The 12,016-nt window shown below is 50.1% G+C and overlaps 4 protein-coding genes across 4 annotated transcripts; 2 read left to right on the forward strand and 2 right to left on the reverse strand.

The window, feature by feature from the left end:
• Positions 1-20: 20 nt before the first annotated feature.
• DFJ58DRAFT_758261 (emp24/gp25L/p24 family/GOLD-domain-containing protein) lies at positions 21-1,124 on the forward strand. The gene is made up of 5 exons (XM_041388280.1): positions 21-275; positions 341-480; positions 537-572; positions 638-842; positions 896-1,124. Exons 1-5 carry the CDS (start codon positions 78-80, stop codon positions 923-925), a joined length of 609 nt encoding a protein of 202 aa, XP_041250316.1. The 5' UTR covers positions 21-77; the 3' UTR covers positions 926-1,124.
• Positions 1,125-1,370: 246 nt separating this feature from the next.
• Positions 1,371-5,006, reverse strand: DFJ58DRAFT_695439 (P-loop containing nucleoside triphosphate hydrolase protein). The gene is made up of 3 exons (XM_041383453.1): positions 4,768-5,006; positions 4,351-4,721; positions 1,371-4,299 (listed from the first exon to the last, which is right to left on the reverse strand). Exons 1-3 carry the CDS (start codon positions 4,796-4,798, stop codon positions 1,714-1,716), a joined length of 2,988 nt encoding a protein of 995 aa, XP_041250317.1. The 5' UTR covers positions 4,799-5,006; the 3' UTR covers positions 1,371-1,713.
• Positions 5,007-6,523: 1,517 nt separating this feature from the next.
• On the forward strand, positions 6,524-10,013 carry DFJ58DRAFT_877840 (uncharacterized protein). The gene is made up of 3 exons (XM_041394479.1): positions 6,524-8,252; positions 8,306-9,054; positions 9,106-10,013. The coding sequence occupies exons 1-3, from the start codon at positions 6,688-6,690 to the stop codon at positions 9,921-9,923; spliced, it is 3,132 nt and encodes a 1,043-aa protein (XP_041250318.1). The 5' UTR covers positions 6,524-6,687; the 3' UTR covers positions 9,924-10,013.
• On the reverse strand, positions 9,624-12,005 carry DFJ58DRAFT_758276 (uncharacterized protein). The gene is made up of 14 exons (XM_041388281.1): positions 11,843-12,005; positions 11,781-11,787; positions 11,593-11,730; positions 11,518-11,542; positions 11,446-11,458; positions 11,359-11,394; positions 11,259-11,308; positions 11,147-11,185; positions 11,015-11,097; positions 10,931-10,969; positions 10,788-10,879; positions 10,568-10,738; positions 10,207-10,519; positions 9,624-10,154 (listed from the first exon to the last, which is right to left on the reverse strand). The coding sequence occupies exons 3-14, from the start codon at positions 11,657-11,659 to the stop codon at positions 10,105-10,107; spliced, it is 978 nt and encodes a 325-aa protein (XP_041250319.1). The 5' UTR covers positions 11,660-11,730; positions 11,781-11,787; positions 11,843-12,005; the 3' UTR covers positions 9,624-10,104.
• Positions 12,006-12,016: the final 11 nt, after the last annotated feature.

Here is a 12,016-nt window from a genome sequence, read left to right on the forward strand (position 1 = left end):
TTCCCAATTTGGACAGAGCTTTTCTAGACAACACGCATGCACCTTCTGCCGCTCAAATTCGCTGCACAACTTTCAAAATGACAGTGCTTCCGTCGTGGCGACATGCGCCATGGCTCGTCCTCTCGATACTGTCTTTAATCTCCTTTGCTTCTGCCCACATGATTGAAGTTACAGCTTCCAGAAAAGAGTGCTTCTTTGAGGACCTACACGAACATGACCAAATGACTGTTACATACCAGGTTGGGGAGGGTGGACACCTCGACATTGACTTCTGGGTATGTCCATCATATCAATGTTATGGTTATCTTCGACAGCGACCTTACTGACGCCCTGCATGTAGCTAACGGATCCAGAAAACAATGTTCTCACTAAACATATTCGTGAAAGCACCGGCACGACATCCATAACAGCTGAAAAGGATGGCCGATACGAGTACTGCTTCTCTAACCAGATGAGCACGGTGGCGGACAAGATGGTTAGGTATGGCTTTCTATCCCCGCAACTTCCCGGCATCTATACTTATGGGGTGTGCTTAGCTTCAACGTTCACGGTATCATATACGTGTCAGAAGAAGGGGAGTGTGCCTACCTTCGGCCGTGCTTGCCAGGCCGTGCTGACTTTCCTTTTCTCTCACAGCAGATATCACTGCTCCCGTTGAGCGCGAGATCCGCTCCCTAGCCATAGGTCTCACATCTGTCAAGGACGAACAAGAATATATTGTCGTCCGCGAGCGTAGGCATCGGGACACAGCAGAAAGCACTTGCGACCGTGTGAAGTGGTGGTCTGTGCTCCAAGCGCTTGTATTGTTTGCGGTAGTCGCGTGGCAGGTGTATTACCTTAAGGTGTGTTGTAACTCCTCGTTTGCTGGCTTCCGTAAACTGATTTATGACTATAGAGCTTCTTTGAAGTAAAGCGCGTTATATAGTGCATGGACTATAAAATATCATACGTTCGCCTCTACTACTTCAGGTTGTGTCTCACAATCATGACATTCATATCAAAGAGAAGGATGGCATGTAACTAATCGTTCAGTGTCCAGCGGTCTTCATCGCCGTCAGAAAGATACAAGGGGTGATAGCTAGCGGACAACACATTCTGTGACTTTCAAGTTGAGTAAATTAGCCATCGTAGAGCTGTCGGTGATGTAGCTGGCAAGGAACCTGACATCATCCATCCTCCCCTCTTGGAGCGGTGAGCTTATAAACAAGGAGCACCTGCCAGACAGTCGGATCAGTGCCTTCGAGCAGCAGTCCCAAATTATCGGTATGGCGTACGTTAGACATCCCTCCGGAAAACAAGAAATTTTTATATTAAATGATTTGCAACCCGCCTAACAATATCACAGCATAGCTGACCACCGTCACGCATGTAACTTATACTTCTCAAGTACTCAAAGATATCTCAATGACTTGCCTAACAGCACAACTTCGATTATACAAACAACAGAGTAGCAAATATACATAGATCAATGTAAAGTAACATGATGACCGGTAGCATACAGGGAGGATATGTGCAAGTGCAATATGGACCCTCCGACAAAATACGAAGAATGAAACAACACGGGATATAGCGAGACACAGCTAGTATAGTAGGAATGGGTGATTCGTCATATTCGTCATGATAGCACAAGGAGCGATACTGTGTAAGACACAAATAAAAGTACAGGGGAGGCATCGCCTCTCCGTCTAATGAACAGAAAAAAAATGCAGTTACTCATCTCCACGTAGGCTTTGAGGATACTCTCATGCTCGAATCAGGCAGAATGCTCAGGTCCGCGCTGATATTAGCACTCGTATCGCTGCTGGGCACTGGGAGGGCTGCCATCACATTGGGTCCCTTCACCCGCAAGGACCTTGATGCATTGGCAAGAAGTGAAAGTCTCTTTGGCCTCTTCGTAGGTGAACGCCCGATTGTTTCTACGCGTCTGGGCCCACTTGTGGACTCGTACAACGGAGCGTCTTCGGATGACTGGAGGATCATGCTAGATCGTCTTCTTGCCTTCTCGCTGCGCATGGGACCAATGTTCGAGCGCCGTCGGTAGCTTTTGGACTGTGTTGTTGTACGGGAGGTTGATGTAGGAAGGCGTGGCGTTGGGCTAGCATCACGGTCCTTGTATTTCGGAATGTGCAGGGATTCTATATCTTGACTATTCATGCTGCGGTTTGAGAGTGGTGATGCACGCCGCATTGGTGAGTCTTCGTCCGCCTCCTGAAGACAGCCAAGGGAAGATGCGCCTTTCATTTTGAGAAAGCTCGGGTCCAGGCGGTTTGCTCGTGGGCGCTTGCTTGTGCTCGAGTGAAGGCTCATGGAAGAATTGAGCCTTGCCGACGATGAAGAGGATGTTGCGGGAAGTATGATGTTGCTCAGGTTGAAACTGTCTTCTGTCCGCTCGTCTTCCCATTCGCTCTCGGACCCAGCAACAGAATGACAGCGTCCATTAACACTTTCGCTGCTATCGCTGGACGTAACGAGAATAACTGGATGGGATGGGGCGTTTCCCCTATCATCCAATGCACCTTGTCCGGCTTCATCTTTCCATTGGACGACCTTCTTCTCCTTCTCCTTGTCGGAGACGCGGCGGTAGGGTTGACCGATACTGGATCGCAGTGAGCGTCGTGGTGACTTGCACGTCCGCCGTGAAGGTGAAGCGATAGCATTGTAGGACATGGACTTTCTGGAAGCTTTGACAGCCTGCGGTAGTGCCGAACCTGATGGTACGCGGAGTGTATCAAGAGCACCCGTCCCATGAGCCGCATATGCCGCCGTAGTTTGTCCTACCAGGGCTGCAAATGCGTCGTCATTTTTCTGCGCCGTACTGCGAAGTGCAGATGCCATTCCTTCGAAGCCATGTTGTACTTCTAGAGAACGGGCTGTCTCTCCTAGTACAACTGTGCATCGACCGACCATACCCAGGAGGCTGATGATCATCTCCGATTGAGCGCGCACCGACTCCCGGACTGCGTCACGTTCTCTTTCAGCTCGTATGCGCTCAACCTCTGCCTTACGGTAGCGTGCGTCTGTCTTGATGCAGTCGACGTGCAGCTCCTCTAGTTTATCGGACCGTCGTTCTGAGACTGCGCGCAAGGTCGCCTCAAACATGTTACGGGAGTTTTGGGACCGCGTGAGACGAGTTACGAAGGGGGAATCGGGAGTTGTTACGGATTCCTCGAGGCGAGCGAGAGATTTGAGCAGGGCACGCTCCGCTTCGAGGTCTGAAGAAAGCGGGAGAGATGACGAGGCCATTGCATCAATCTGCGCAAGCCGAGAGCGGATAATGGAAAGTTTCATCTCTGCTACCGAGATCTTTCCAGCACATGACGCGCCCTCAACTATGCTGGCTTGAGTCTGCTCCATCTTATCTTGCATATCTCGTTTAGAACGATCAACTTCAGCAGCAGCCTCTGCTCGCTTGCGCCTGAGAATGTCGTTCTCAGCGCCGAGCTTGCCAGCAAGCTTGGCTTTGAGCTCGGCAACTTCGAGGTTGAGTCTATTGATAGCCTCGACGTATTGACCTACGTGTCTGTCGACGTTGACAACATTACGGGTGACAACCTTGGTCTTGATTTTCGTAGCACGTTCGGCATAAAGGAGGGTGTTGTGCGTATCATCGAAGTGCTGCGATGTAGGGGCAATACAAACGACCATGACGGTCTTACAGTTTCCACCAAGTGAGAACTTTAGCAGTCGAGTAAGTTTGCTGTTGCGATAAGGCACATGGCGGATAGCGCCACCGCTCTCACAGAGCGCGTTAATGCAATTGCCGAGCGCGAGAAGTGACTTGTTGATGTTAGCACCTTCAACCATGCGCTGTCCCATATTGCTCGTTGCCGCAGCACGCTCACTACCAGCAAGATCAATAATAGAGAGTGTTGCCATGGTGCGCTGCTCAGTCAGAGAAGCCGTGCGAGGCGCTTGAGTGACATGCACCTGAAGGACTGCGTGCGATCGAGACGATGTCTCATTCGCGTGGGTTGGGGACTGTGTCCTCCGCAAGTTACCCTGGAGGACAATCTGTTTGACTTCCTCTGCGCTAGTGGGACGGAGCTCGACGAGGCCCACGACCTTGACGGATTTGTCTTCACGAATTTGCAGACCGCCACGCGGAGTGGGCATGCCAGGCTCGGAGAGTAGATCTCGGATCTCTTCGTTGTAGATTTCGAGAAAAGTAGCAACAACTTCTATGTTCCAGTCATCCTTTCGATCCTCGATGCGTTGGAAGAGGTCCGCCATTGTGAGGTAGATGATACCAGGATCTCCTTCAGTCCCGCTGATGGTATGTGTTTTACCACACCCTGTTGCCTATGGAGCATCGTCAAAAGCTACCCACAGCCTTTAAGAAAATTCGCATACCCCATAGGCAAATACGGTAGCATTGTAGCCGTCCAGAAGACCATTTAATAGTGGCTTCGCGGTGGCTTCATAGACATCACCCTGTCTCGCCCCACTGTCGAATACTCGATCAAACATGAATCTCTTGTCCTTGTATCTCTTTGTCCCAGGGGGCACAAACCCGCGCTCGACAAACGCACGGGTTTTATCTCTCTCCTCTGGATCAAATGTAAGAATGCGGTCATCGACAATTTGCACGATGTCGCGAAGAGGTGCTGACTGGATTACAGGTCTTCCTGGTGTTGCAAGGGTGCCGTCACCGCGAATTGTAGTATCATAAGAGGGCTCTGGGAGACGCGCAGCTTCCCATGTTGTGGGAGGTCTGACACGGACTGGGTGATATAAGATTATGAGAAGCACATTATCAAAGAAGCTCACCCGCAACAGTGATGGAGCCAGCGGCAACCATGGCTTGGTTAAGGACTGTCAGACTGTATAGAACAAATTGGGTGGTTGTCACTGTGCACTACGGTCGCGATGAAAGATGTTAGCTCGACGCAGCGAGCAATTATGAAGGGAGTAATGATGCAGGAGTTTGCGGGATGCCTCGTTTCGTTCAAAAATCAACTTGACGCGTCCAAAGCATGCTCACGTGATCGTTTGCCTCGAGGATTCGGATTTGGCCCTGGGCCAGAGTCCAGAACATTGACTCTGAGGGCACTCTCATGAAACAAATTTATATTTATTACATATATATGTGGTTACGAATCCAATGGTATAGAAGTAAATGATGTTAGCACACAAAACTTCAAGGTCTCAGGTATTGTCGAGGTCCTCTTCAGCTATGTTCGTATGTCGAATTGTTAACTTTGAGCGGACTTCAAAATTGCGATGAGACTGATCATGTGCAAATCTATTTCACCCCACATACCCAATTGGTTGTCGTGATACCATTGCTAGTCGGATTGTCGGCTGTAATACAAAGAATCTGCTAGAACACGAGCTGTACATAGTACATTAACATGCGGCATAGGATGGCATGATACACACTGCACATATTCTGGGACGTTCTGTGGCTCAGAATAAAACATCACCTCAGCTTGCTCTCAGGCGTTTGGTCCATTGATATTAATGAACACGGAGCTCCATTTGATTACCAAATCCCCGTGTGGCACCTACCAATAATGACCAAGGAACTTGCTAGAAGAAGGTCCAAGAGCCAGCATAGCAAGTTTCACATCCACGGCCTTCATATCTGCAGCACCCCCGGAATGACATGGCAGTTATGGACTCCCGTGTGTAACCGAGGCTTCTAACACGGCTGTGGTGTTTCGTTTGTGGGCCATGACATCATAGCGCACTGGATGGTCGATAGTTAGATTCTGTGACAAGGCTAGATATTGCACTCAGAAGCACATCGCTTCTACGTCATTAGGGATATGTTCACCGGTAGTCTATGAACGGCGTCCCAAAAAGCTGTAACGACTTGTCGCACTGCGAAGGGAAATCTACTGAGTGGATCTCCCTGCTCAGCAGTGTCATCCTAAGTTTTCTACAGCACTCACGAAGTCGTTCGACGAGCCAACGTTGTACATTCCACAACTTCTCTAGACATGAGGGTACTGGTTTGCATTAATGACATCACGCACGTGTCCGGCGAGTGAGATCGTGTGGAGGAAAGGCTCAGGGGGAGGGATTAGCGAAACCAGCTTGATTCATGGGCATGAATAGGTGAGATGCTGCCTTGCCAAGCTCCTTCCCGACGTGGCTTTGATTCGAATAGGTGGAACAAGGGATGCCTTTGATAATGGCCATTGTTGTTGATCAGGATTGAGATATCATTGATAAAGCACCCACGAGGCACCTTGGAGCATGCCTAAAAGGCTGTCCGTCGAAAGAATGCCCAGAAAGTGGCAGTACCCTCCGACCGGCAGTGCGCCAAGCTGTGACAGGGTTGAAAGCGCCCACAGGTGAAGAGCAGTGTTCGATCCTTATGGGCAGCGGTCCACTGTGGTCATGAATGATCTCCATGTTAATGAAATAACCGTCATGGGTGGTTTTACCGTCTTCGTACGCGTGTCGGCCGGCTAGAGCTGTAAGAGCTGTAGAGGAATGGTCCGAATATCGATGGAGTCATGAGCGCAGCGGAAGAACCAACGTGACTTACACTTCTGCCCTGTACAAGCCCTGCCACGAAAGGGCCAATAAAAGACACTAGCTAGTGACCCAATGCTCTCCAGACAACAATATTCTCCTCGCCGTAAATTTAGGCTCCTTCGTGTGACCAGATCAAGGATCCTTGTTAAAAGAAAACGCGGGTGATAACAACTCTTTGATACTGTCACATTCGTTATCGTAATGATGGTAGCGTTCACCGGAACCGATCTGCCTGCTTCAGGTCAGTTCATCATCCCTGGTAACTCGCTTGACCTTGTAGTAACTGAATTAGATCAAGCTAAAGCTCTGCGATCACCGTTGCGGTCAGCTCCCACCGGAGATACCGAGGCGGTTCTATCGTATTACAAGTCTGCTGCGGTCAATGGAGCAATGTCGGACGCCAGTAGTCTGTTAGCTCCAAGTCCAGGTCCTTCATCCACCTTTGTTTCCCCAGCTGCTTTTCATTCTCGTTCGATCTCGTCAACGTCTATTGCCACCCAATCTTCTTCCTCCGCTTACTCTTCTGAGTCCTCGAAGGCGCGTGCAACTGCTCCAAGCGCGTATAAACCTCCTCAGACACGGCCTGCTTCCCCACTTAATTTAAACGGACCAGTACGCCGCCAAAGCATACCATCCGAAGGTAGCGCAGACAGACGACGCATTGCTATCGTTGAGATGAGCACACACGTTGACGAGTACCCGAAGAGTGATCCCTACGCGAGCACTTCTCCTTCGAGCGACTTATATCCCCGACGAGGTCGTGAGACACAACTAGGTGGTCTCGCACTTGTTGCACCACCAGACGCGTCGCCACGAACGCTCGGTTTTACCCATCCACTCGCTTCACCTATTCAGCCCCCGTCTATCCAATCACAACCCTCTTCGAGCACCGCACCCTCTCACGTACGCTCATCGCCGGAGATGGTCAGAGTCCCTAGACGTGATATGGGGCACTCTCGGAAGTTGTCGCGCGAGGTGGCTGTCGTAGGCACATCATCTCTTTCAACCAAACCGTCAGACCAGGGCTATCCATCCCTTGTCACAGAAACACTCAAACCACCCCTATTCCAAACGCCCCAATCCCGTTCACCTTCCCCTGGGACACCTGAGACGTCCGATTCAGGAAGCTCCACTGTGCCTCCCAAGAGCAGACTGAGGAAAGACGCGCTCTTCCCTAGTGTAAGCCCAATTAAGGAGCTGAAAGAAGCTATTTCTCCCCCAGCAAGCCCCATACCCGCTCCTGTAGTAACGCCACCCATAGGAGACAGCAAGGGTATCGGTGATTGTGTGGCTGGTCCTGTCATCGTCAATATCTTCCCCGGATCGCCCACACCTGTTAATGGGAAGCACATTATGAGCCCATCCCCCAAGCCGTCTACAGTCACACCTACTACTCCTTACTTGCACTATCAGCCTGGTCTGCATGCAAAGGCAGGACCGCTACCTCCTCCTCCAATGTCTGTCTTTAGTATTGATCCCAGTGCACCGCCACCACCTAGACCACCTCGACATCAGCCACTGAAGAAGAAAGGTGATATGGATGCTGTGAAGCAAGCACTGGCTCTGCCTCCTTCTGTTGCAGCTGCACTCAAAACGCGAATACTTCTCGCGGAGACCAAGGAAGAACGTGGAGCGACTACCAGCACCAATCCCCCGCCTTCGGAAGCAGTGAAGGAGCTTGCTCCGACTTTGAGTACCAGCCCTTTGGGGCTAGATGCCTTGCACCCAGTAACCTCCGAAGTCCGGTCAGAGGAGCCAAAGTCTCAGTGTGTCCTTTTCTCATGTGTTTCCTGTCCCGTATTAAATGACCCTCCTACAGGCCCAATGCCTCAGACCAGAGGGAGAAGGAGTCGGAACTTCCCCAGACGCCAACTCATATTCGCGAAGGCGCCTTCCCTCCCTCATGCGTTTGCACCACGGACTCGAACTCAAACCTTACTGTGTCCCCAGATCAAACGATTGTTCCTCTTCCCCGGCATGAGTCTATGGATGACCTTGTTGCTACAGTCGGACATGCAATTGATGACATGGGTATAATCCGTTCATCTGACGTTCCTCCCCCGACTATTCTCGAGCCCTTACGGCATAACGAGAATCGGGGCGACCGACCTGGTCTCGACATTCGACGCATCTCCTTAACGCCCACGCCACCACTACCACTAGATGACGATAATAGCGTTAAGAATGAGAGTAGACCTGAAGTTCTTCCACCCCTGCCGGCGAAGAATGAGCCTCAACCTTCAGACTTACGAATTAGAAGTGCGCTTAGTATCAAGCGGTTTTCGTCTCTTCCGCGCACGCCCTCGTCGATATCGCTCACTCAACCTTCCACGGAAAGAAAAAGGTCTTCAAGGACGCCGTCGCCATCGTTCGTGGGCCATTCAGTGCCAAAAACATTGCCTCCAGTTCAGAAGGTCAAGTCTGCATGGCCGCCAGCTATGCATTTCGCAGATGTGGCTGTGAAGAAAAACGCTCTCGATCGGTCGGTGGGATATGCGCAGAAGATTAATGAACTTTATATGTATGATTGCGGGTTAGGCGATTGGATTGTAGAGACAAGATATAAAGGTGAGAGTTACATTGGTCCGCCATGCATACATGCGTTTACAGCATGATTAGCTGCAAATCCCCAAAAGCGCGCCCCTGCGAACACGAATGCTCGTGTTCCATCGACACATTCTCCCCGTACCCAAACTCGTAATATCTCAGAGTCCTCCACTGGCTCCGAAGTTACTTTTCCTAGGCGTCCAGACGCATACTTGGCTACAGATCTGTCGACACCTCCCTCCAGTGACTCCAGTCCCCCCAATGCACCTCCTTCGCTTCCATACCCAGCACTTGCTTCAGCGCCACGCAACGGGTCAAATAGGGCATCCACTATCATTGCCAGCTCATCTTCATCTTCTGGTCGCTCACTAACTTCTTCCTCCTCATTAAACAAATCTCCAGGAAGCTTTTTTGCGTCTTTGGGACGGAAAACAAGTCTTAAGAAAGATAAGGGTGTAGCATTGATAGCTCCAGTAATTGGGAGGGCGTTGTCTAAAAGTCCGCCGCGACAGGAACCGAGTCCACGACCGGTGACTATTCCGAACTCTCCATCCGTGCCTGGGGGTCCACGCGCACCCCCTAATCGTATGCAGAGGTCCAAAACCATAGTCCTTTCTCCTCAGTCCCCGTCGAGTGGCTTGGGTCACCACCGATCGAGCACAGTTGTTATACAACGACCTTCGCAACTCAGTGGCCACCACACATTTTCTGAACGCGGATCGCCCACTGACCCAGATGAATTCGCACGTCAGGTGGACAAACTTGCTGCTCTGCTCCCGAAGGCCGATAAAACTATCCTTGGAGGGTATCTTCGTAGGGCAGGCCAAGATATCCTTGCTATTGGGCAATATCTCGAAGACGAGAAGAATGGAACTCTACGTTATGACTAGTCCACCCTCTCGTTATGTTTGATCTGACAGTGCTCATTTATGCTTTGTTGCTTTCACTCGCACATTTTATACCCTCGTGCAATACGGTACTCGGATTCGTCTATCTATATGATACATGTATTATTTGTTTTCATGACTACACTACTGCCGGAATCGGAATAGAATGATACTGTGCTGAGATTTACCTTGCAGGTCTGAATCCATGTTTGACGACCTGGTTGCTACTGAACTCTGCGAGTTCGGTGTGTTAGGGCGGCTAGAATTATGACGGTGGTCGACTCACGATGCTGCTGGGCAGGACGAGGTCTGGCAGATGAACTTGTCCCGCCCCAACCGGACCCGCCCGAACCACCGGATGGCGGAGGAACTTTTGAACGATTGAAGTGTGGGAGGAGCATGTTTTCAACCTCGTTGGCGCTATCGGAACGTTCCGAGATAGAGTTTGTTCTATATGAAGGATCGTTGTTGTTGACAGTAAAAGGTCGTCGCTGCACGTTGGTGCGCTGCTGAGGGCGAGCAGCCTGCGGCCAAGCGGCGCTTTGATGAGGGCCGAAAGGACCGGCCATGGTGCGATTAACCAACGGAGTTCTTTGTATCTGAAGCTGTATTAGGCAAAGTCAATTTGGCAAGTATGGATCCTGTACCCCATTCGCGTCCATTCCGCCGATCACTGCACCAATATCCACACCAGCTCTACCTTTATTATGGTCGTCTTGAGGAGGTTGATTAAACATGTTCACACCGCCGACACCCTGCCTAGCTGGAGCAGTGTCTGGAGCAAGCAACGACTTCCGCTTGGCTTTGTCGTATTGGGCCTGGTGCAACTGTGAGCATGTCAACCCTCCAGGCAATTGTCGGAGTGACCTTAAGTTTTTGATACTCCTTCTCGCGTTCTCTGGAAGAATCCTGTAGTTCATGAACCTTTCGCCGTTCCAGTTCCATGTCGCGTTCCAACTCTGAGACAATTGAAGCCTATGCTATTATGTGAGTGGGGCAGTTCACTATACCTGCGACCTTGTTGCTCAGAAGATTGATTTCTCCATTCGCTAAAAGCTGTGAGTGAAGGTAGTCTAACGCAAGAGAAGCATCACCTTCTCTGATGACATTGTCTAGCTGCTTCTGTAACTGTGCTTGCTTGTCATTGAGGTTGCGGATGACCGCTTGCTGGAATGAACTAATATACCGATACAATACCCCTACTCCACGAGTAGTATAGCACGTACTTTTCTTGGTGTACCTGATACTGCCAAAATGATAGAGCCCTCCACCAGATATGATATGTCAGATGATCAAGGAACTGAGTCAAAGCGGACTCGTGAGAAACACAACGCTCACCGGCTGCAAATTTCCATGATTAAGGACGGACTGAGACCCGAAAGAACAGACTACCGACACTAAGCTTAGGTTCAATGAAGAATTTTGTGCATATATTCACCGTTTTGTAGTCATTAGTGGGATGTAATGAGCACACCTAGAGATAATCAGAATTCTGAACCGGAACGCAGTGTGTCGAGTGACTTACAACCACGTCGTCTCTTCATGATATTACAGTAGATGAATTCGCCTCGAATTACAGTATCGACGAGTGACTTACGGCTCGGTCAGTGATGTTTCGCAAGCTAGGACATCATCAAAATGCAGTATGCAAAAAAAAAACGAAAAAAAATACCAGGACATAACCGCGAGGCATTGAACAATTCGTTCGCACAGTCAACTAGTGAAACCGCAAGGGTCATTCCAAGTCAGTGAACCCTTTGCGTTTGTTCGTTCGGCCTTCATCAGATCTTACCGCAGAATATATGCGAGCCTAGCGTAGAATGGTTATTCGCAAACTATTAATCACGCCTGACTACTTACATGTTGTCTGGAAGAATCGTTGTGGGCAAAGCAAAATCGGAACGGGAAAGTGATAGGCTTACCACCACCGCCTTGTCAATGAGAGTCTTGCGACATGTCAGTCGATTACATCGTAGCTCTGCATCCATGCTCGGAGTACGAGTAGAATATCGTTATTCAAGCTTCAGGCCTTCAGGTTTTCGGGGAGTCTTGTACGAGTTTGAGTCACGGTAGACAACTCGAGGCAAGGGCCCAGG

This window comes from Suillus subalutaceus (genome assembly GCF_016647625.1).
Source record: "Suillus subalutaceus strain FC151 chromosome Unknown DFJ58scaffold_4, whole genome shotgun sequence".
Classification (NCBI taxonomy): domain Eukaryota; kingdom Fungi; phylum Basidiomycota; class Agaricomycetes; order Boletales; family Suillaceae; genus Suillus; species Suillus subalutaceus.

Bases quoted from the DNA above. Each gene is read 5' to 3' on its own strand.
- DFJ58DRAFT_758261 (XM_041388280.1), top strand. From the start codon at position 78: ATGACAGTGCTTCCGTCGTGGCGACATGCGCCATGGCTCGTCCTCTCG. The intron at 481-536 runs GTATGGCTTTCT...GGGTGTGCTTAG, and splicing joins GTGGCGGACAAGATGGTTAG to CTTCAACGTTCACGGTATCA. The intron at 843-895 runs GTGTGTTGTAAC...TTATGACTATAG, and splicing joins GGCAGGTGTATTACCTTAAG to AGCTTCTTTGAAGTAAAGCG.
- DFJ58DRAFT_695439 (XM_041383453.1), bottom strand. From the start codon at position 4,798: ATGGTTGCCGCTGGCTCCATCACTGTTGCGG. The intron at 4,722-4,767 runs GTGAGCTTCTTT...TATATCACCCAG, and splicing joins TGGCTCCATCACTGTTGCGG to TCCGTGTCAGACCTCCCACA. The intron at 4,300-4,350 runs GTATGCGAATTT...GATGCTCCATAG, and splicing joins CTACCGTATTTGCCTATGGG to GCAACAGGGTGTGGTAAAAC.
- DFJ58DRAFT_877840 (XM_041394479.1), top strand. From the start codon at position 6,688: ATGATGGTAGCGTTCACCGGAACCGATCTGCCTGCTTCAGGTCAGTTC. The intron at 8,253-8,305 runs GTGTGTCCTTTT...ACCCTCCTACAG, and splicing joins TCAGAGGAGCCAAAGTCTCA to GCCCAATGCCTCAGACCAGA. The intron at 9,055-9,105 runs GTGAGAGTTACA...CAGCATGATTAG, and splicing joins TGTAGAGACAAGATATAAAG to CTGCAAATCCCCAAAAGCGC.
- DFJ58DRAFT_758276 (XM_041388281.1), bottom strand. From the start codon at position 11,659: ATGACCCTTGCGGTTTCACTAGTTGACTGTGCGAACGAATTGTTCAAT. The intron at 10,739-10,787 runs GTCACTCCGACA...CAGTTGCACCAG, and splicing joins AGGAGTATCAAAAACTTAAG to GCCCAATACGACAAAGCCAA. The intron at 10,520-10,567 runs GTACAGGATCCA...ATACAGCTTCAG, and splicing joins GCGGAATGGACGCGAATGGG to ATACAAAGAACTCCGTTGGT.